Genomic DNA, 20,321 nt, shown 5'->3' on the forward strand with positions numbered 1-20,321 from the left:
TCTCATTTCTCTTCCATTTAGCTATGGCAACATAAGCAATACACTCCGGTTTTTTGCAAAACTAATCACACACAAACGTGTGGAACGGGACAGGATGTTTGTCATTTCGTACTTTCTCAGCGATGACACGATTTCAGTGTTTGAACCTATAGAGAGGAATTCAGGTAAGAGACACAGCTCTCTTCTTGCAATTTTCTCAGAACAAGTAGCTGTCTCTTCATTTTTTTTTTTTTTAATGTTTATTTCTTTATTTGGAGAGAGAGCATGCGCGCATGAGCGGGGTAGGGGCAGAGAGAGAAAGAGACAGAACCCCAAGCAGGCTCTGCCCTGTCAGCACAGAGCTTGACGCGGGGCTCAATCCCATGAGCCATACGATCATGACCTGAGCGGAAATCAAGGGTCAGACGCTTAGCCGACCGAGCCACCCAGGCGCCCCACAGCCATTTCATTTTGAAAGTTAGAGAGCCTGGTCTGATTTTATGGCCTAGATGACTAAGATCGTGGCTTTCTTCTTCTTCCTTTTTTTTAACCACTGAGCTTCACTTTACAAAGATCTCTTAAATGGGAACCCAGACATATAAAATGATGAAAGAGGAACAGTTTGGTTGACTCAGGGCTGGGGGACTCTGGATGCTTCCTTCTGGATACTGTCCCCCTTTCCTCTGTGGCCTCTGAGGTTCCTCTGTGGAATCCAGGAGCTTCAGAATCACGGTCTGTCTACCACCAGTTCCACCCAAACACAGCAAGACGAGGAAATCTGTATTTTTGAGTACCACGTATAAAATTTTTGCATAACTCTAAGACAGCCCCAGATTAACAGATTTCATCTTCAGTGCCTCCCTTCCTCTGGCTTCTCTGTCCGTCTGAGGCTCCGGCCACGGTTCCAGCACCCGGGGGCACGGAACGCGTCTCTGCAGCGTGCTGATACCGTGGACGTGGCTGAGGAGAACCACTGATTTTGACTCCCCGAATTATGGAACTGCAGGGCTCTGTTCTTTGTCCCAACACGCTGAAAACTTGTATCTGTGCTTTAGGCACATCTGGGAAGAATCATCAGTGGTGTGCTGGAGAACCGGCTCTCTGAAAACAATTTAAAAAGGCCCAATTTGTCAAAACATTTGCCAACTGCCATGGTTGTAGTCCATTTCAAGCAAGCAACACTAACAACTGGCTTGCAAAATCCCTAAAAATTTAACAAGCGGCCATTATGAGCTTGTATGAGCCATTCTGCACACCGATGAATAATGAATGATTTGTAGAGTTAAGGCTGCGTAGTGATCTGAATAAGGGATCAACTCTTAAAATACGAAATCACATAGGAGTCATGCTCTTCAGGGTCAAAAGATCAACCCTGGGGGCGCCCGGCTGGCTCAGTTGGTAGAGCATGTGACTCTTGATCTCAGGGTGGGAAGTTCAAGCCCCGTGTCAGGTGGGGAGCCTATAAAAAAAAAAAAAAAAACCAACAAAACTGTACATCTAGAGTGGGGAAGAGTCTGGCCAAACAGATTGTAGCACTCAGAAAACAGGGTGCTGGAAATCAACTATAAGCTTACTAATTATAGTAGCAGCCGTGATTGAGTACCCACTGTTACCCTTACAAGAACTTTATGAGGTTTTGTGTTAGTCTGGACCCTCCAGGGGGCAAACCTCAAGATGAGACTGAACGTACAAGAGATTTATTAGGGGAAATGCTGGCGAGGGAAATTGTAGAAGGAGCCTGAAGAGGCCAGAGAGCTGACGGACAGCAGTGCCTGTCTGACTCCTGTGACGGACAGAGGGAAGGAAGAAAGGAAAGAGAATGTCTTAGGTTGCAGGGAGCTTCTGAGCACGTTTTAGCAAGGCTGACCAGGAGTCCTGGAGCCAAAGTCGCTCTTTGGAGGGGCCTCCCTCTTGCAGGAATGGGCCTACGTCAGTATCCCTGCCTTACCCAGCAGGCTGTGGGAAGCGTGACCTCGGTCCAAACCCCGGGGGTGGCTTTCAGAGCCTAGCTGCCAAAGCCTTTGCTAACTGCGTTCCCCACAACAGATGACCTGAAAGGCACGTTTTCATAGCCCCCTGCGAATTTCATTCCCATTTGATTGGTGAGAATTCAGAGGGGTTCAGAGACGTGCAATAACTCCTGAAGATCATCCAGCAAGGTACAGAGCCAGGCGCTCTCTTTGGCTATAAAGCCCGCGTCTTTCCACCACCTCTCATTTCTGAATGTGTCAGGAGTGGGATGAAGCTGACCCCCGAAGTTCATCTGGCTTCGTGCTGTACTCCGATGCCTTGAAGGTTTCAAATCAGCATCCGTTAGAAGATACCGGATTCCCATCTTGAGTTCTCATTGCTTTGCAAGAGGCAAAAAGCAAATAACCCCCAGAGGAGAGCAGATGAAATGGTCAGAATTCCGGAAAGTAAGAAATGTGTGGCATTGCTACAGGAAGCAAAGATATGTAGCCTGTAGGAAAAGTAAAAAAAAAAAAAAAAGAAAAAAGTTCCGGGACTCCCATAGTTATCTTCAGACAGTTAAGTAAGCTCCTTTCCAAAAGCAAGGCATTTTCGGGGCATCTGGGTGGCTCCGTCAGTTGAGCATCCGACTTCGGCTCAGGTCATGATCTCACGGTCCGGGAGTTCGAGCCCCGCGTCGGGCTCTGTGCTGACAGCTCAGAGCCTGGAGCCTGCTTCGGATCCTTTGTCTCTGACTCTCCCTACCCCTCCCCCATTTGTGCTTGTGCGTTCGCTCTTTGTCTGTCTCTCTCTCTCTCTCTCTCAAAAATAAACATCAAAAACAGGGCATCGTCTATTTAAGCTGCACGTTGCAATAAATATAAGACGCCATCTGGGACAAATAGGTGGAAATAAGCTCAGGTAAGGAACGTTCTACGTGGTACTATCCAAACGTGCTCTAAAGCTGAGTATCTTCCTGAGGCCCCAGTTCCCGGTATGCTGCTGGTTATATAGCAGGCAACTTGCTGCGTGTTTATTTAAGCGTTTGGTTTGGGGAAGGGAGCAGAGAGAGGAGAGAAAAGGCTGGAATGCCACACCTCTTTTTCCTCTCCACATTCACCTAGGGAGTCTGTTGTTCACCCACTGACTCATTCTCCCCTCAAGTCTGAGAAGAATAGGCAGCTGTGAGTTCACAGGCTAAGTCGTCCGCTCTTGTGTTTGAGCACGAAGTCCCTCAAAAGGCACGTTGTGTGGTTCTTTGAAGAATAAAGGCTACTCATTAAACTCTTTGCTTTCTCTATAGGGTTTACTGGTGGGATGTTCTTGAAAAGAATTCGTGTTAAGAAGCCTGGACAAGAAGTCTTTAAAAGCGAACTATCGGAATACATCCAGGCCGAGGACCTGTATATTGGAGCCAGAGTGAACGTGAACGGCTACCTGTTTCATTTGCTCAACGCTGATGAGTATACCTTACGCTACATGGAGGAGAATTCAGATAAGGTGGGCCGCCCGTATCAGTCCTGACTCGCCTCTCCGCACGCTGTAGTCCGTGTTTCTCCTTCTCCGGGTCCGGGCTCCTTCATCCTGCCACCAGTTTCACATTGTGCACTCGCACACGTGGGCATGAATAATGGATCGGCGCGACTTGGCCACGGGTCCCGGCCTACTCTGTTTACACGCCGGCCCCTCCGCTGCCCAGCATCGCGGATGCCAGGCACAGGCAGGAGGCAAGCCCGGGGTTGAATCAGGTTTCCCGGGTTTTCTGCTGACGCTGGCAATGTTTTCGTAAAGAAATTTCAGCAACTATAGGGAAGGAGGAAAATCTGGTGCCACACACTGTGCCGTCCCAGCTAATCGGCACCGGCCTGTGCGGAAGGCCAAGCGCTTGAACAAACAGAAACCCCGAGGGAACCTGGATAGTTGCTGGGGTTGCAGCTTTTCCATAACAGGAGCCACCTGAGGCCTGGTTGAGAATTCAAGGACAAATCGGCCACCGTGAGCTCAGAGAGTCTTTCCGTTTGAAGGAAGATGGCAGATGGGTCCTGTTACAATGTACTAGTGTGGCAGTGCTGTTCTGGAAAAATAACACGTTGATAAAATCCCGGTTTTAAGCGTGGACTGGTTTGGTGGGCAAACGTGTATATTTAGGAGTCATCGGTCAGTATTGAAAAATCCGTCTGGGAGCGCCTAGGTGGCTCGGTAGGTTAAGCGTCCGACTCTTGGTTTCGGGTCAGGTCATGATCTCGCAGCTGCTTGGGTTCGAGCCCCGCATCAGGCCCTGTGCTGATAGTGCGGAGCCTGCTTGGGATTCCCTCTCTCTCTGCCCCTCCCCCACTCGTGCTCGCTCGCTCTCTCTCAAAACAAACCTTAAAAAAAAAAAAAAAGAAAAGAAAAATCTGCCCAGAAACAATTTATTTTCAAAGTCTGCCTGCAGGGGCAGCTGGGTGGCTCGTCTGGTTGGGCAACCAACTGTTGATTTTGGCTCAGGTCCTGATCCCAGGGTTGTGGGATCGAGCCCGGCATCCCCCTTGCAGGCATGCACTCTATCTCTCGAATAAAAAAATAAACTGTCTGCCTGTAAGAGACAGAGGAATTGAGAGAGAATCCCAAGCAGGCTCTGCACTGCCAGCACGGACCCCGATGCGGGGCTTAATCTCATGACCATGAGACCATGACCTGAGCTGAGATCAAGAATCGGACACTTAACCAGTTGAGCCACCCAGGCGCCCCCCTCTGCACAGTCTGTCTTGACGGGAGTCCCAGGCTGCGCCCCGCTGCCCCCCCGCCCAGGGTTGCCACACCATTTCTCCATTGGCGGTGTAAGGACTTGGGGTTATCATGAAACTGTGAACCAGCAGCCCTTCAAAAGCGCTGAATTCAGGTGAGAGGCTTGAAAACAGGGCAGTTAGACTTTTGGAGACCAGTAGGCTCAGCTAGGAAACCTGACTCCACACTCACTGGCTGGAAGGCCTTAGACATGGTTCCAGAAACATGCTTGTAATCCAGACCATTTGTATATCAAAGCAAATTTCAAGAACCGTGGGCTCAGTTGTGGTCACGTGACATTTGTCATCACGTACTATTCGAATTGCAAGACATCGCTTCTTTATCACGGTAAGATGTATGAGAAATGTTTGCTCCTCGTGCGGAACCCTCGCGGAACAAGTTACTCGGCGATCCAAGGATTTACTATAGTTGTAAGATCTAAAAGGCTCTTCTCCTTCCGGAAAGATAAAAGCGGGGTGTAGGACATTATCTAATATTGGCATCCCAAGTGAAACCTGCCTTATTTGAAAACTATGCTTAACAAGGACTTTCTAAGCAGAGGGAGATTAACATACTCTTTAATATCAATCTGAGGAGTCTTTTCAAAAGAGCTTATGAGATCCAATCATGGAAGTAGATGAGAGGAAGTGCAAAAAGGTGGGGGAGGGTAAGGGGCTGCCGTAGGTCCCAAACCCCCTGGTGGAAAAGAGAGATCTTTATACTAAATTGTAACATCAGTGTTTTTAATCTTCGTATTTAGTGTGTGTGTCTCTCTCTTTTAGCTCTTTTAAGAGCTCTTTTAGCTCTCAGCTGTAATTATTTATAAGTTTATGCTTTACTGGATTGAATAAGAAGTATTTTGGCAGAGTCAAAAACCTCATCACAGGATAGGAGACAGGAACTGGGGACTGCCGGTGAGCGAATGTCAGAGGATTACAGTGTGTGTGGATCTCCTGACACCTAGCCGGGCTCTGCCCAGTGCATCGTCTGGTGGCCATTAGTCCTGGGGGACCCACTCTTAAGATCTGGAGAAAATGGGGATCTACTTACCCAACCTTGAATCCCCATTCTCTCCATTAGGGTCTCCCGACATATTGGGCCAACGTCCAAAGGGTTCAGGGGAGAAGGCTGAGGTGGGAGGAGACATTGTTTTCTGATTCCTGTGGCCTACTGTCCCTTAAGCTCATTTCTCTCTGATCTGGGCCTGAGCCAATGCCACTCGTTGTCCTAAAACTGTAACTGAAGAGGTTTAATTCTAGCCTTGTCTTCTCTGTGTTGGTCTCCACGGAAAGCCGTGCCCAGCTGCCTTCAAGTTCAGAGCATGGAGTCTCTTTGCTGGCCATCAGAAAGACGGGGCCCCATGTGTCTCAGGCATGTTTAAATACCTTCCTTTCTTCTCTCCCCCCCTCCCCCCCAGTTTCCTATGAGCAGCATTGAACTTGTCCTACAAAAGCTGAAAGAAGAACAATCAAAATCCAGAGAGCTCAAGCAGGTATTTAGAAATGCTGACCCCAAGCTTACAAAGAGAGTGGATTATAATACATTCAGGTAAGCCAGAATTGTGCTAGCAATAATCTGTTTTCCCTTCAAGATCCCCCAAAGAGCGAAGAACAGTTTCTTCCCTAGTGCTTCCTAACTAATTTACTATGTATTTTTATTATTGTTATTGTTGTTGTTGTTAGGGCTTGACATTTCTTTGGGTCCATGCCTTTGTGATCAAGTTTGGCCCATTGCTAGTAAAGATTTATGCATTTGCACGTAAAAGAAGTTTGTAGGCAAGAACGGAGAGACAAAAGCATTGAAAGTTCTGTTGTCTTGTGAATCGTGGCGATGAAGGCTTGAGGGGTGGCTGTGAGAGTGCATCAGAGTGAGAGAGGCAGAAGAAAATGCAGCTCAGGGCACCCCTCCGAAATCTGGGGAACAAAGGAAGGGCCAGCTCCCCAGGAATGCGATCCAGTTGGAAAAGAGAGTGGAAACTTGTCCTCATTATCAGGCAAGAGGTGATACATACGTTTTGAAAAACCTAAAAATATAGAAATCGAGGGGAAAATACACGGCGGTAGTTAGAACTGTACCAAGAGATCATGGACAATAAAGGTTTTCTCTAAGGTAGAGCTGAATTCTGGGACTGTCCAGTGGCTGACCCCGGGCACATTGCCAAACGGTGGAAACCCAGGGAAATTCAAATTCAGGATCTAGTACAATTGTGAGACTTCTTAGCCTTGAAAGCGAAGTGAATGGAGCGTTCAGGAGAATGTAAATTAAATCACGGGTGGGAGGACAAAGAGGACTTTCTCTTTAGGCTGAGAATTCTGGCTCCTGAAAACAATAGTGGCTGAGAGCTATTTAGGAAACTCGCTTGCCGACCAATGAGGATGTGAGCCCAGGAGAGGCTGGCAGGGAGGTCTTCCAACTTTGCGTCTGGAGTCGCCTGTTGCATCAGTACCTGGTGACCCGAGGCCACCGTCAGGCCCAAAGTGCCCCCCAGCCTCCCGTGTTGTTTTGACAGAGCTCTTTTGTGTCCCCGAAATGTTCTCTTGAGAGAAGCGGTCGGGACATATTTTTGTTGTTTGGCATCGCCAACCTTCTGGGATCAATAAGAACTCATGGCTCTTTGTTATTGTTCGTAGTAGTACACATGTTTGTGGCCTTTTGGAAAATAAACGGAGACAGAGAAAAGAGCAAAGACAATGGCTTAGGCCATGGACTAATGGAAAGCAGTAGGGGAGGAAACACATTTCCATCAGAGATGAGGGAGTGGCTTCGTTTGGTTATTTTGTGTCCTTTTTGAAAAAGCATCCGTTCTCCCAACACTCTAGCAGAGCCTGTTGGAAACACTTTAGAGAGTTGATGGGACTTTGGGGGAGGCACTTGGGCCAGGCAGGAGATCCAAGGAGTTTGAAAAGTTGCTCTGCAGATGGAGGCCTGACCCCTAACCGTGGGTGGAATAAAGGACCGCCAGGCTGTGTGATTGAGGACAGCCTCGAGGCGTCGGGTGCTCAGAAGGAACCAGCAACCCCCGCACCGCCTCCCCCTCCCCTCCCCCGTCTTTAGACCCTCTCCTGGCCGGGAATCCCTTAAGATGAAAACCAGATCAGGTTATGCCCGGCTGGCAGAACCCTTCAGTGCCCTGCCATCGTGCTTACGGTAAGACCCAGACATCTTCGTGCAGCCGGCCCGGGCCCCGAGTGTTGTGACTCTGTTTGTATTTCCACTGTTATCACCTCTTGTTCCCCAGCCCTGTCCTCTGGCCTTGCTGGCTGCCGCTCAGTTTCTCAGACGCGTCAAGCGCTTTCCCGCCTCCAAACCTATGCGCGCGCTGTTCCCTCCGCTTGGAATGCAGATTGTGCCACACCACGGTCCTTTTCACTGCAAACTCCAAGACTCCTCTTAAGAGGGTTTTTTTTTTTTTTTCTAATGCTTATTCATTTTTGAGAGCGAGTGTGAGTGAGGAAGGGGCAGAGAGAGAGAGGGGTGGGGGGACAGAGGATCTGAAGCAGGCTCTGAGCTATGAGCCCAGAGCCCGACACGGGACTCGAACTCAGGAACCGTGAGATCATGGCCCGAGCCGCAGTCGGATGCTTGACCTCCTGAGCCACCCGGGCGCCCCTAAGACGCCTCTTCAACGGCACTTCCTCGGCGGGGCTTTCTTTCTGATTATCCTGCCTAAAGCCTGTCACTCCCTGTTATCCTTACCCTTCCGTCGGTAGTTTTCACAGCGCTTAGTACAACTTGCAGCTACTCTATTTGGACAGCCGTATGGGTGCGTGTGTGCTTGGGTGTCTTCTCCTGTGAGAACGGAGAAGGTTCCTGAGGGCCAGGCACCTCCACGGTCCTATTCACGGCCCTATCCTCGGCACCTAGCGCTGGGCTCAGCGAATGTCATAGTTCCCGAGTGGAATGCCGAACTGCCGAACTGGCACTGTCTGCAGATGAGCATGTAGATCAGGAGGCAGGACGTCCTGGTCAACATGACATGTTTGGGGTCAGGCACTGTGCCTTCTGTGCTTGTGGGCCCCTAGCTTAATTTTTGAGAGAGAGAGAGAGAGCGCGCGCGAGGGGGGAGGGGGCAGAGAGATTGGGAGACACAGAACCCGAAGCAGGCTCCTCCCTGTCCGCGCTGTCGGGGCTCGAACCCATGAACCGCGAGATCGTGACCTGAGGCAAAGTCGGACGCTCAGCCGACTGAGCCACCCAGGCGCCCCTTCACCTCTCTCTCTTTTGTTCCTTACACCCTTTCCCAGGCAAAGGCGAAGGAACTCACGGCCAGTCTCCGTCACACCACACAAGATTTAGTTCTGGGTGCTCTCACTAGCTCATGTTTTTCTTTCACTTATTTACGTGTGTATGTCTGGGTGTGTGTTCCGACCCTTCTCACCAGAAGGTGACCTCTTGGAGAGCAGGACACTCCCTTCCTGGTTTTCTGCTTGAGCCTCAGCACTTTTTACAGTGTCTGGCACGTAGTAGGGCCAGAATGAAAATTCGTTGAGTGGCCACATCTCATCCTGCCCTCACTGCTTTGACTGCTGCCTCGGGGCTGATTTCTACCTACTCGGTCCTCAAGCTCAGACCCTTCTCTTGAGCTGTACATCTGGAAATACGAATGCCTCCAGGACATTTCCCCGTTGGATGTGCCTTAGGCATCCCAAAATAACTTTTTCTAAGTTGACCTCATTTTCTTCTCCTCTAAAGTTGTACCTGGGGACCCTATCTTGGTAATAGCCACCACACTTGTGCCCAGGGCCCGGGGCCAGGGCCTGACTTTTCTCTGTCTTCTCTTCTGTCTTGACCTCTCCTACCCACCTTGAAACTATACTTACTTTTTTTTTTAATGTTTTTATTTATTTTGAGACAGAGAGAGAGCATGAGCAGGAGAGGGGCAAAGAGAGAGGGAGATGCAGAATCCGAAGCAGGCTCCAGGCTCTGAGCTGTTAGCACGGAGCCCGACGTGGGGCTCGAGCTCACAGACTGTGAGATGATGACCTGAGCCGAAGTCAGACACCCAACCGACTGAGCCACCCCGCCGCCCCAAAACTGTACTTCTTTTTATTTTTATTTTTATTTTTTTTTATTTTTTTTAATTTTATTTTATTTTTTTCTGGATACAAGTCCTTTATTTTATTTTATTATTATTTTTTTTAATATATGAAATTTACTGTCAAATTGGTTTCCATACAACACCCAGTGCTCATCCCAAAAGGTGCCCTCCTCAATACCCATCACCCACCCTGCCCTCCCTCCCACCCCCCATCAACCCTCAGTTTGTTCTCAGTTTTTAACAGTCTCTTATGCTTTGGCTCTCTCCCACTCTAACCTCTTTTTTTTTTTTTTTTTTCCTTCCCCTCCCCCATGGGTTTCTGTTACGTTTCTCAGGATCCACATAAGAGTGAAACCATATGGTATCTGTCTTTCTCTGTATGGCTTATTTCACTTAGCATCACACTCTCCAGTTCCATCCATGTTGCTACGAAAGGCCATATTTCATTTTTTCTCATTGCCACGTAGTATTCCATTGTGTATATAAACCACAATTTCTTTATCCATTCATCAGTTGATGGACATTTAGGCTCTTTCCATAATTTGGCTATTGTTGAGAGTGCTGCTATAAACATTGGGGTACAAGTGCCCCTATGCATCAGTACTCCTGTATCCCTTGGATAAATTCCTAGCAGTGCTATTGCTGGGTCATAGGGTAGGTCTATTTTTAATTTTCTGAGGAACCTCCACACTGCTTTCCAGAGCGGCTGCACCAATTTGCTGTACTTCTTTTTAAAAAAATTTTTTTGGGAGGCGCTTAGGTGTCTCAGTCGGGTAAGCATCCAACTTCATCTCAGGTCATGATCTTGTGGGTCGTGAGTTCAAGCCCCACGTTGGGCCCTGTGCTGACAGCTCAGAGCCTGGAGCCTGCTTTGGATTCTGTGTCTCCCTCTGTCTCTCTGCCCCTCCCCCGCTAGCATTCTCTTTCTCTCTCTCTCTAGAAGATAAGTAAATGTTACAAAAAATAAAAATTAAAAAAAATTTTAAGGTTTTTTATTTTGAGAGAGAGTGAGTGGGGGAGGGCAGAGAGAGGGAGACAGAATCCGAAGCAGGCTCCAGGCTCCGAGCTGTCCGCGCAGAGCCCGACGCGGGGTTCGAGCTCATGAACAGTGAGATCATGACCCGAGCCGAAGTCAGACACTCAACCGACTGAGCCCCCCCCCAGGCCCCCCCGAAACTGCTTCTTAAGCTAACTTCTCTCCAACCCCAGCTTCATTGTTGTGGCTCAGCTCTTTACCACCGTTCACTTAGGCTCTCTTGTGAACTGTGCAGCTCAGTCTCCTTTTCTTTACTCTCATCCGCCCAAGTGTTGCCAGAGGAACCTTCCTGAAATCTGATGATGTCATTCCTCTCCTCTAAATCCTGCGTCCTCGTTGTCTCCAGAGCAAATCCCGGCCTTTTGGTGTTTCGTGTGAGTTTGGTCATCGTCTGACCCTTGCCTGCCCCCGCGCCTTACTTCACCTCACAAGAAGACTTTTATAGAAGTCCCCATTTATCCAGCACTTACTATGGGCCACACGTGGTACCAAATGTATTTCGTCTACTACCCACGGGTAGCCCCTGTTGAGTTGTTTACTTCCTGGCCTCCGTCGCTGGCTCCTGCCAAGCACAGTAGATGTTTGTTGAATAATCTAACGAGTGGCCCTATTTCTTGGGACCGTTCAGTCGAAAGCCTGCGGTGAACAAATAGATAATTGCTTGCCTTGCACTGGGGAGGGGCGGTCTGTCTCTGACTGCAAGGGAGTCCAGAGAGAGCCAGGCCTGATCCTCACTAGCCAAATGACCTGCGCAACTCAACTTCACCTACCTGCGCCTCGCTTCTGCCCGTACGATGGTCTCTGAGGCCCTTTCTAGGCACTGCCGTTCCGAAACCCTTAAAATGTTGGTTTATAGATACACTCGTAAAGTGTTCCCCTTTCAACTACGCGCATTGCAAGAGTAGAGTAGGCAGGCAGAGCCAGGATTGTGGCATAGGCCTCCAGGCTTCACTTGTGTGGGCCCCGAGTCTCTCCCCTTCTTACATACCTGGCAGTCCCCGTGTATACCTGGGGACTCAGAGCCTCCACCTGCTTCTGGGGCAGTGGTCCAAGCCCCAGGCACTTCCCTTCTCAGAGATTTGTGCCTCTCTCAGGGAAACCTTGAGAGTCGGGGCTAATAAACCACCTCTGCATAAGATGCCACAATTGATAACCGACCAATGGATTAATGTGTGAGCCTTCTTGAGATCATCGCTTCCAAAATGACCCGAAGGAACCCAGGGACAGGTGAAAACAGGAGGCAGTTTGGGGAGGGAATATTTCTCTTCTGCCCTGTGGGGGTCACTAGTTAATGCCTCTTCAGGGTCTGTCAGATTGGCCTCTGAGAGTCGCTGATTGTCACCCAGGAACGTGCAGAGAGGCCCTTCTCAGAGCCTCAGATGCCCGATGGGCAGATTTCAGCAGGGAGCTGGGAAGGTCCAGTGTTCTGCGTAACCGGGAACATGGCAGGGGCGAGGCTTCCCCATGTGGGCCTTGCGTTCAGAGCAGCAGCAAGGGCCCCATGCCAGGGAAGGTGTGGTCAGTCCCTCTCTCCGGCCCCCTCCCCAAGCCTTGACCTACCTACTGGAAGCGAGACCTGCCCTATGTAGCCAGTGTATATTTTGGTTTTCTGTGTGCTCACCCTTTCTCCCCACCTGGGGAGAGGTCCCAGAGGGCAAGGCCCATGCCCGGCTCACCCTTTTGTGTTTCCCGGATACCTCCGGGACCCAGTGTCTGAGGCCTCAATGCACATAGTAAGTTGTTACATACTTCTCCCTCAGAACCCCCCACCCCTCGTCAATTGTAAGGTCGGGAGATTTCCTGTGACCATCCATGTAATAAACCCCTTCTAAGATTGAGAGTCTCGAGAACATTTTCTCTCTTGTAAAATTAAAATTCTTCCTGGGAGAGGTAGTACAATATAAGTAGATGTGACTTTGGACTTGCTGGCCTGAATCCAAATCTCGACTCTACCATTTGTCAGCTTGGCGGCCTCGAGTAAGTTGCCGAACAATGTTTTCACCTGTAAAATGGGGATGCTGATACCCACTACACAGAGCTGTGGCAACGAATACATCTGATGACGTACAGAAAGTTCTTTTTGTAGCATGCTGTAGTATATGACAGGCACTAGAAAACGAAAACCCTTTGTCCCAACAGTTGCCACTCTGTGTCACCAAACATAGTAATAGAAATCTGTGTCTTATTTTCAGGATTTCAATTAGGTTGTAGATTTATCTAGGATGAGGTCATTGAAAACATTGTTTAATAAATGAGGTTGGAAGAAACTCTTGAGAAACTTGGAGGCCACGAAGGTGGAAAATAAACGTCATTGTTGGTGGACCAAGGTTGGGAAACATTGTTATAATCTGCCCCATTAGTGTCCTTTACTTCAAGGAAGAAGAATTATAAATTTGGTGCTTAGAACATTGTAATGATCTCATCCTGATTTATCTCAGACAATTATCTCTCCCTTGATGTGGTTTCGCTCTATCTTTATTTGAACGACTCGGCGTACATTGTTATGGGTGTTTTTATTGTAAGTCTGACATCTTTTAAGGAAGCGACTCGTCTGTGAATCTCGATGAACACAAGCAGAAACGAAGACAAATTCCAAAAGTGCTCGAATGTCTACTCTCATCATGAACCAAATAAGACATTTTGACAGTGTTCATAACGTATCTTTGAGATGGGAGCCCCCGCATATATCTTTTGAAGACCATGTTTTGAACCTTCCTTAAAGCATTAAGTATAAATAAGGTGACATCATAGGAAAGACACTGGCCTGGGAATCAAAAAGACGAAGATCTTTGATTCGATTCTGTCCCCGCCTGATGGTGTTCCTTGTATTGGTGAGGGCTTAGTTTTTTTAAAAAGCAGAATCTTCTCTGGCTAGTTAAGCAGAAAAGGAATTTTATTAAAAGGATCCTGAGTAGTTCACAGTATCTTTGGAAGGACTCGAGAAATAAGCCTGAAACTAAATTCTAGGAACAGTGCCCAGAACTGGGCCCCGAGAACTTGTCTGATGGGAAAATGGCCTCTGTTACCACCGCCAAGAACTCGGTTTTACCACAGCCATCCCTTAACCACCACTTCTGGCGTCCTTTGCCACTGCTGAAAACTGGCTGAAACCAAACATGGTCTACACCTACCTGGTTTCCCCCCGTTAATCCCTTCCAAGTCAAAGTCTTATGCAAGCTTCCCTGATTGGCCGAGCCCGGGTCACCCGCCTGTTTCTAACTGCAAGAAAGGCTGGGAAATTGAGCTCTGACTTCCATGTTGAGTGACGGGGGACATAACAGGGGAATTTCCCCCAACATGGAAGGGTGATGTAAAAGGTACCCTTTTCGGGGGCGCCCGAGTGGCTCAGTCGGTTCAGCCATCCGACTTTTGGTTTTGGTTCAGGTCATGATCTCCTGGTTCATGGGTTTGAGCCCCGCATCAGGCTCTGTGCTCACAGCATGGAACCTGCTTGGGATTCTTTCCCTCTTTCCCTCTTTCTCTGCCACTTCCCTGCTCGTGTGTGCGCGGTCTCTCTCTCTCGTGCGTGCTCTCTCTCTGTCTCAAAATAAATAAACTTAAAAAAATATTAAAAGGTACCCTTTAATTTGCCATGATAGCAAATCCAAGCCAAGATGAGCCAGAGAGAGAACATAAAACGTGGACGTCAGGTACCGAACTCCGTCTGTAACCACACCAAGCAAAACACTTGTGTAGTCTCAGCACTCTGTAAATACTTTTCTGACCCACCGAACAGCTAAACAGAATACAAAGCCCTCGCCTACAGTCTGCTACTTTTGCAATCTCTGACACACGTTTCTGAGTTTCAGTTGCCTTAAATGAGGGTATTGGATTAGCTTCAGTGAAGTTCCTAGATCGGAAGCTGGCAATTGTATTTAGTTTGGCTTTTGTTTAATGTTTTATAAAGTTAGGAATTGCAACAAAAACCTTACATACCTAGCGCCTATTGAAAAACATGAAACTGAGCCCTACTTTTCCTCATGGCAAGAAGCAGTCCATTGGGAGGAGAGTGGTAGCCTGTTTTCTGCATTTCTTCCCAGACTCTGGAATTCCTTATTGTCTTAACACCTTCTCCCGTGTATCTTACTTGTGTATCCTAGTAGGTACTTACTTGACTAACCCATGGATTAGATCACTATGACGTCCCTTCCAACCATAAAATTCCATTATTTTGTTACCCCAGGTATAACGGAAATAGGCATTTAGGAATCACTGTATAAATAGCCCAACATAGAACCGAAGGCTGATTTTTAAATTCGAACTGAAGGCTGATTTTTAAATTACAACCTAAATATGATTGTGTACCTAAAAATCCAGAAGACTAAATTTAAAAATGGTTAAAACTAATAAGAGGATTCAAGAAAGTAACTAAATACAGGGAAAGTATACAAAAGGCAGTAGATTGGCTTTGTACCAGTAACAACCAGTTAGGAAATGTTATGTAAGGGCGGGGGGCACTATTCAGTATAGCAACAAAAGTTATGAAATACTTGGGAATAAACTGTGCAAGAAATGTGGAAGACTAAAATGAATACAATTTTCAAAGCTTTGTTATATCCCATATATATATCCCATATATATATTATATGTTATATCCCATATATATATATCCCATATATATATATCCCATATATATATGGGAAAACAGTTGTCAAAATTCTTTTTTTTTTCATTTTATTTATTTTGAGATAGAGATGGAGATCAAGCAGGGGAGGGGCAGAGAGATAGAGGGAGGCAGAATCCCAAGCAGACTCTGCTCTGTCAGTACGGAACCTGATGTGGAGCTTGAACTCTCGAACTGTGAGATCGCGACCTGAGCTAAAGTCGGACACGTAACAGACTGAAGTACGCAGGTGCCCCTGCTGTCACAATTCTAACGTGTGCAAATTAATCTGTAGGTTTGAAATAGTTGCAGTCAGAATTACAATGTGGATTTTGGTGGTTGCTGTTGTTAGGTGTGGTTTTGTTTTGCGGGGTTGGGGGAGAGAAATTGGCTGATAGATTATGAAGTCCCTTGAAGAAATTAGAGTATTGAGAACATGTTGAAAAAGTAGAATCTGAAACTCTAGAGACCAGACTTTATATCATTTGTAGATATTTGAAAACATTGTGACCTACTAGTAGAGATTACCAGATATCCTCTGTACCCAGATGCCAGTAAAGTACAGTATAGACACATTTTTATGGGTTTTAATGTAAGAGATGGAGAATTTTTCAAACCAATGGAGAAAGAACGGATTATTAATAAAAGCTCTTGTGACCACTGATTGGGCAACGTTTAATGCCTTTTTCTTTTGTGGTAGGGCAGTTTCCAAAAGCCATAAAGGAAAAGTTGACCGTATTGACTGCAGGAAAATGTTATGTTTCTCTATAGCAATAAGCAAACTCAGAAGATGAGGGACAGACTGAGAGAGAAGACATTTACAACTAATAACAGAACCAGGAATTAACGTTAAGGATTTATGAAAATCTCCCATAAAATCAACAGACAAAAATGAGTCAAGGACACAGGAATAGGCAGTTCACAGAAAAAACACAAATAGCCTTTAAACCCCTTGGGGCGCCTGGGTGGCTCAGTTGGTTAAGCGTCCGACTTCGGCTCAGGTCACGATCTCACGGTTTGTGAGTTCGAGTCCCGCGTCGGGTTCTGTGAGGACAGCTCGGAGCCTGGAGCCTGTTTCGGATTCTGTGTCTCCCTCTCTCCCTGCCCCTCCCCCGTTCATGCTCTGTCTCTCTCTGTCTCAAAAAAAAAAAAAATAAATGCCAAAAATAATAATAATAAAAAAAAAAATAATAAACCCCTGAAAAGATGACCAATCACACAGTGCAAGCTGAGGCAACAGTGACCTCTAATTGCCACCTGTCATACTGGCATCGTTTTTAAAGAATAATATAACTGGACACCCGGGTGGTTCAGTCGGTTAAGCGTCCAACTTCAGCTCAGGTCATGATCATGGTTCACAGATTTGAGCCCCGTGTCAGGCTCTGTGCTGACAGCTCAGAGCCTAGAACCTGCTTTGGATTCTGTGTCTCCCTCCCTCTCTGCCCCTCCCTCGCTCGCTCGCTCTCTCTCTCCCCAAAATAAGTAAAAACATTAAAAAAAAAAAAAAAAGAACATAACTGACTCCAGATGAGCATATAGGATAACAGGTACTCTCATTTTCTAGTGATGGGAATTTTAAATTTGTTCAGCTTTTTTTTTGGGAGGACAGTTGGCGTATCTGTCTAATGTTTAGAACCTTTTACCTAGTAATCGCACTCTCAGAAATTTGTGTATTCAGAAAAAAAAAAATCTCACCGGTGGATTGTAAGAGATCTTTGTGTGTGCACGCACACCCGCATGTAATATTTATTGTGGCACGCTTCGTAATAGCAGACATTTGCAAACATCAAATGCCCAACAACAGGGGAATCGTTGGATACATCTACTGCATCAGTTTAAGACAGTACTATTTGGCCATAAGAAAGGATGAAATAGACCACATATGCACACCTGAAGAAATAGTCAGTGTATCGGTGAGGAGTAGCTAAGTCATGCTACGGTAACAACTAATCCCGCCCCAAAATCTCCGGGAAGTAAAGCAACAAAAGTTGATTTCCCTCTCACTCTGTGTCTCCATTGTGGTTGTGGGGGAAACACTGTTCATTGCAGTCACACAGGGACTGAGGCTAACAAAACAGCTCCTGCCTTGAATGTCGCTGATCAGTGGGCCGGAGAGAGAATTTTGGAGGGTCCGGCCCACCAGATGCGCAGCTGGGAGGAGCTACATCTCGTTTACACTCTCAGTGCAGTGACCCGTACTAGCCACATGGCCCTGCCCCTGTATGCAGAAGAACGAGAGAAACCAGAGATTGGTGAACACTAACGGCCGCCATATGTAAGTTGTGTGGTTGTGTAGATAAGGCAAAATTCAGAAGTCCGTGTGATATGATCCTTTTTATGAAAATACCGAAAGGTTATGCGTACATATATTTTTACGTAACTATTTCAAGGATTGTGTATCCTTTGAAGACATCCCAGCAGGGTGCACTTCAAGTGGCTTGAAACAGACCATGCCTCATTCTTTGACACATACTTTTTTTTTTTAAACAATGAGCAATTAAAAAAAAAAACTAAAAAAACAAATAGAACCCCAACAAATAAAGCAAAAATCCTGGGCAAAAAGCACAGAACATTTTTGATTTCTTGCTTCCGTTTCCAGAAAGAACGAATGACAAATGCTGGCAGGATGTACTGAGCAAAAGTCAAGAGGCTCAGAATCCTAGAACAGGGTGCGAGATTCTTCCACTTGATGCTCTGCTCTGATTATTGATTAGAGTAGGATAAATTTAATATGCTTTTGCTTAAAATTCTTATATTGCAGGCCAGAATATTTCATATTAATGTTAATAAAACTCTAGAGCTTTAAAATTAAATTTTGGGATGGAGTAGTTTTTATAATTTTCAAATGCTTATCAAGTTAGCGATGAGGTCTTACCCATTCATTTCTCCCCAACATTTTATTTTTTTTAAATTTTTTTATTAAACATTTTTTTAATGTTTATTTTTGACAGAGAGAGACAGAGCATGAGCAGGGGAGGGGCAGAGAGAGAGGGAGACACAGAATCCGAAGCAGGCCCCAGGCTCCGAGCCATCTGCACAGAGCCCAACACGGGGCTCGAACTCAGGAACCGCGAGATCGTCACCTGAGCTGAAGTCGGACGCTCAACCGATGGAGGCACCCAGGCGCCCCATCCCCCCAACATTTTAGGGCAATGTTAAAACACTCAGAAAATTTGAAGGGAACGGGGTACAGAAGAGTGACCATTCACATACCTACTATTTAAGTGTATCACTAACATTTTACTATATTTGCTTTATTACACATTTCTGTTTCTACATCCCTCTATCCATCCGTTAACATCTCAGTTTTGGTGCGTGTCAAAGACAGTTATAGACATCAGTTACCTTCCCTCTAGATATTTCAGCATGCTTAACATTTATTTACAGTTTTTTTCTTTTTCTATAAAATTCATGTTCAATGAAACGCACAAACCTTAAGTGTACGTTTACTGAGGGTTTTTTTTTTTTTTTTGCTTTTTTAAAATTAAGTTTTTATTTTAATTCCAGTAGAGTTAACATACAGTGTTCTATTAGTTTCAGGTGTACAATAGAGTGATTCAACACTTCCATATGGCACCCGGTGCTCATCACAAGTGCCCTCCATAATCCCCATCACCTATTTTGCCCATCCCTCCACTCCCCTCCCCTCCGGTCACCAACCATCAGTTTGTTCTCTATAGTTAAGAGTCTCTCTCTTGGTTTGCTTCTCTCTCTGTCTCTCCTTTTCTCATTTGTTTTGTTTCTTAAATGCCACATACGAGTGAGATCACACGGTATTGGTCTTTGGCTGCCTTATTTTGCTTAGTATTATACTCTCTAGCTCCATCCACGTTGCTGCAAATGGCCAGATTTCAGTCTTTTTTTACAGACAAATAATATTCCCTTGTATTTCCGTACCACATCTTCTTTATCAGTTCACCTACCTATGGGCCTTTGAGCTGCTTCCATAATTTGGCTGTTGCAGGTAAATATAATAAACATAGGGGCTACAATAAACACAGGGGCACATATATTCCCTTGAATTAGTGTTTTTGTATTTCAGGGGTAAATACCCAGTGGTGTGAGTACAGGGTCATAGGGTAGTTCTCTTTCTTTCTGAAGAACCTCCATTCAGTTTTCCAGAGTGGCTGCACCAGTTTGCATTCCCACCAACAGTGCCAGAGGGTTCCCGTTTCTCTGCATCCTCTCTAGCATGCGTAGTTTCCTGATTTGTTCATTTTGGCCACTCTGACCGGCGTGAGGTCAGTGTGGCTTTGATTTGCATTTCCCTGATGGTGAGTGATGTTGAGCATCTTTTCATGTGTCTGTTGGCCATCTGGATGTCTTCTTTGGAGAAATGTCTGTTCATTTCTTCTTCCCATTTTTTAAACTGGATTATTTGGTTTCTAGGTATTGATTTGCATAAGGTCTTTATATATTTTGGATACTAACTCTTTATCACATAGGTCATTTGCAGATATCTTCTCCTATTCGATAGTTGCCTTTTAGGTTTGTCGACTGTTTCCTTCACTGTGCAGGAGCTTTTTATTTTGATGTAGCCTCAATAGTTTATTTTTGCTTTTATCTCCCTTGCCTCAGGAGACCTATCTAGAAAAATGTTGCTACAGCCACTGTCAGATTACTGCCTGTTCTCTCTTCTAGGACTTTTATGGTTTCAGGTCTCACATTTAGGTCTTTAATTCATTTTGGTTTAATTTTGTGTATGATGTAAGAAAGTGGGCCAGTTTCATCCTTGTGCTGACCAGTAGGTTTTTGGTGGAGTCTTTAGGGGTTTCTGTATATGCCATCATGTCGTCCGCAAATAATGAAAGTTTTACTTCTTAGAAGTTTGGATGCCTTTTATTTCTTTTTGTTGTCTAACTGCTGTGGCTAAGTATTCCAGTACTATATTGAATAAAAGTGGCGAGAGTGAATGTCCTTGTCTGATTCCTGACCTTATGGGGGAAGCT

The 20,321-nt window shown here is 46.2% G+C and overlaps 1 protein-coding gene across 2 annotated transcripts in view; it reads left to right on the top strand.

Annotated features, from left to right (window-relative positions):
• The window catches only part of EFHC2 (EF-hand domain containing 2), a 183,274-nt gene that overhangs the window by 96,661 nt on the left and 66,292 nt on the right, over nucleotides 1-20,321 (top strand). For both annotated transcript variants that reach the window (XM_053891684.1, XM_053891685.1), the window contains 3 exons: nucleotides 22-164; nucleotides 3,233-3,429; nucleotides 6,113-6,243. In XM_053891684.1, the coding sequence (XP_053747659.1) occupies nucleotides 22-164; nucleotides 3,233-3,429; nucleotides 6,113-6,243 (471 nt within the window). The remainder of the gene's footprint in view (nucleotides 1-21; nucleotides 165-3,232; nucleotides 3,430-6,112; nucleotides 6,244-20,321) is intronic.

The sequence above is a fragment of the Panthera pardus genome, unplaced genomic scaffold, assembly GCF_024362965.1.
Source record: "Panthera pardus isolate Hobbes unplaced genomic scaffold, ASM2436296v1 HiC_scaffold_27, whole genome shotgun sequence".
In the NCBI taxonomy this organism is placed as follows: Eukaryota; Metazoa; Chordata; class Mammalia; order Carnivora; family Felidae; genus Panthera; species Panthera pardus.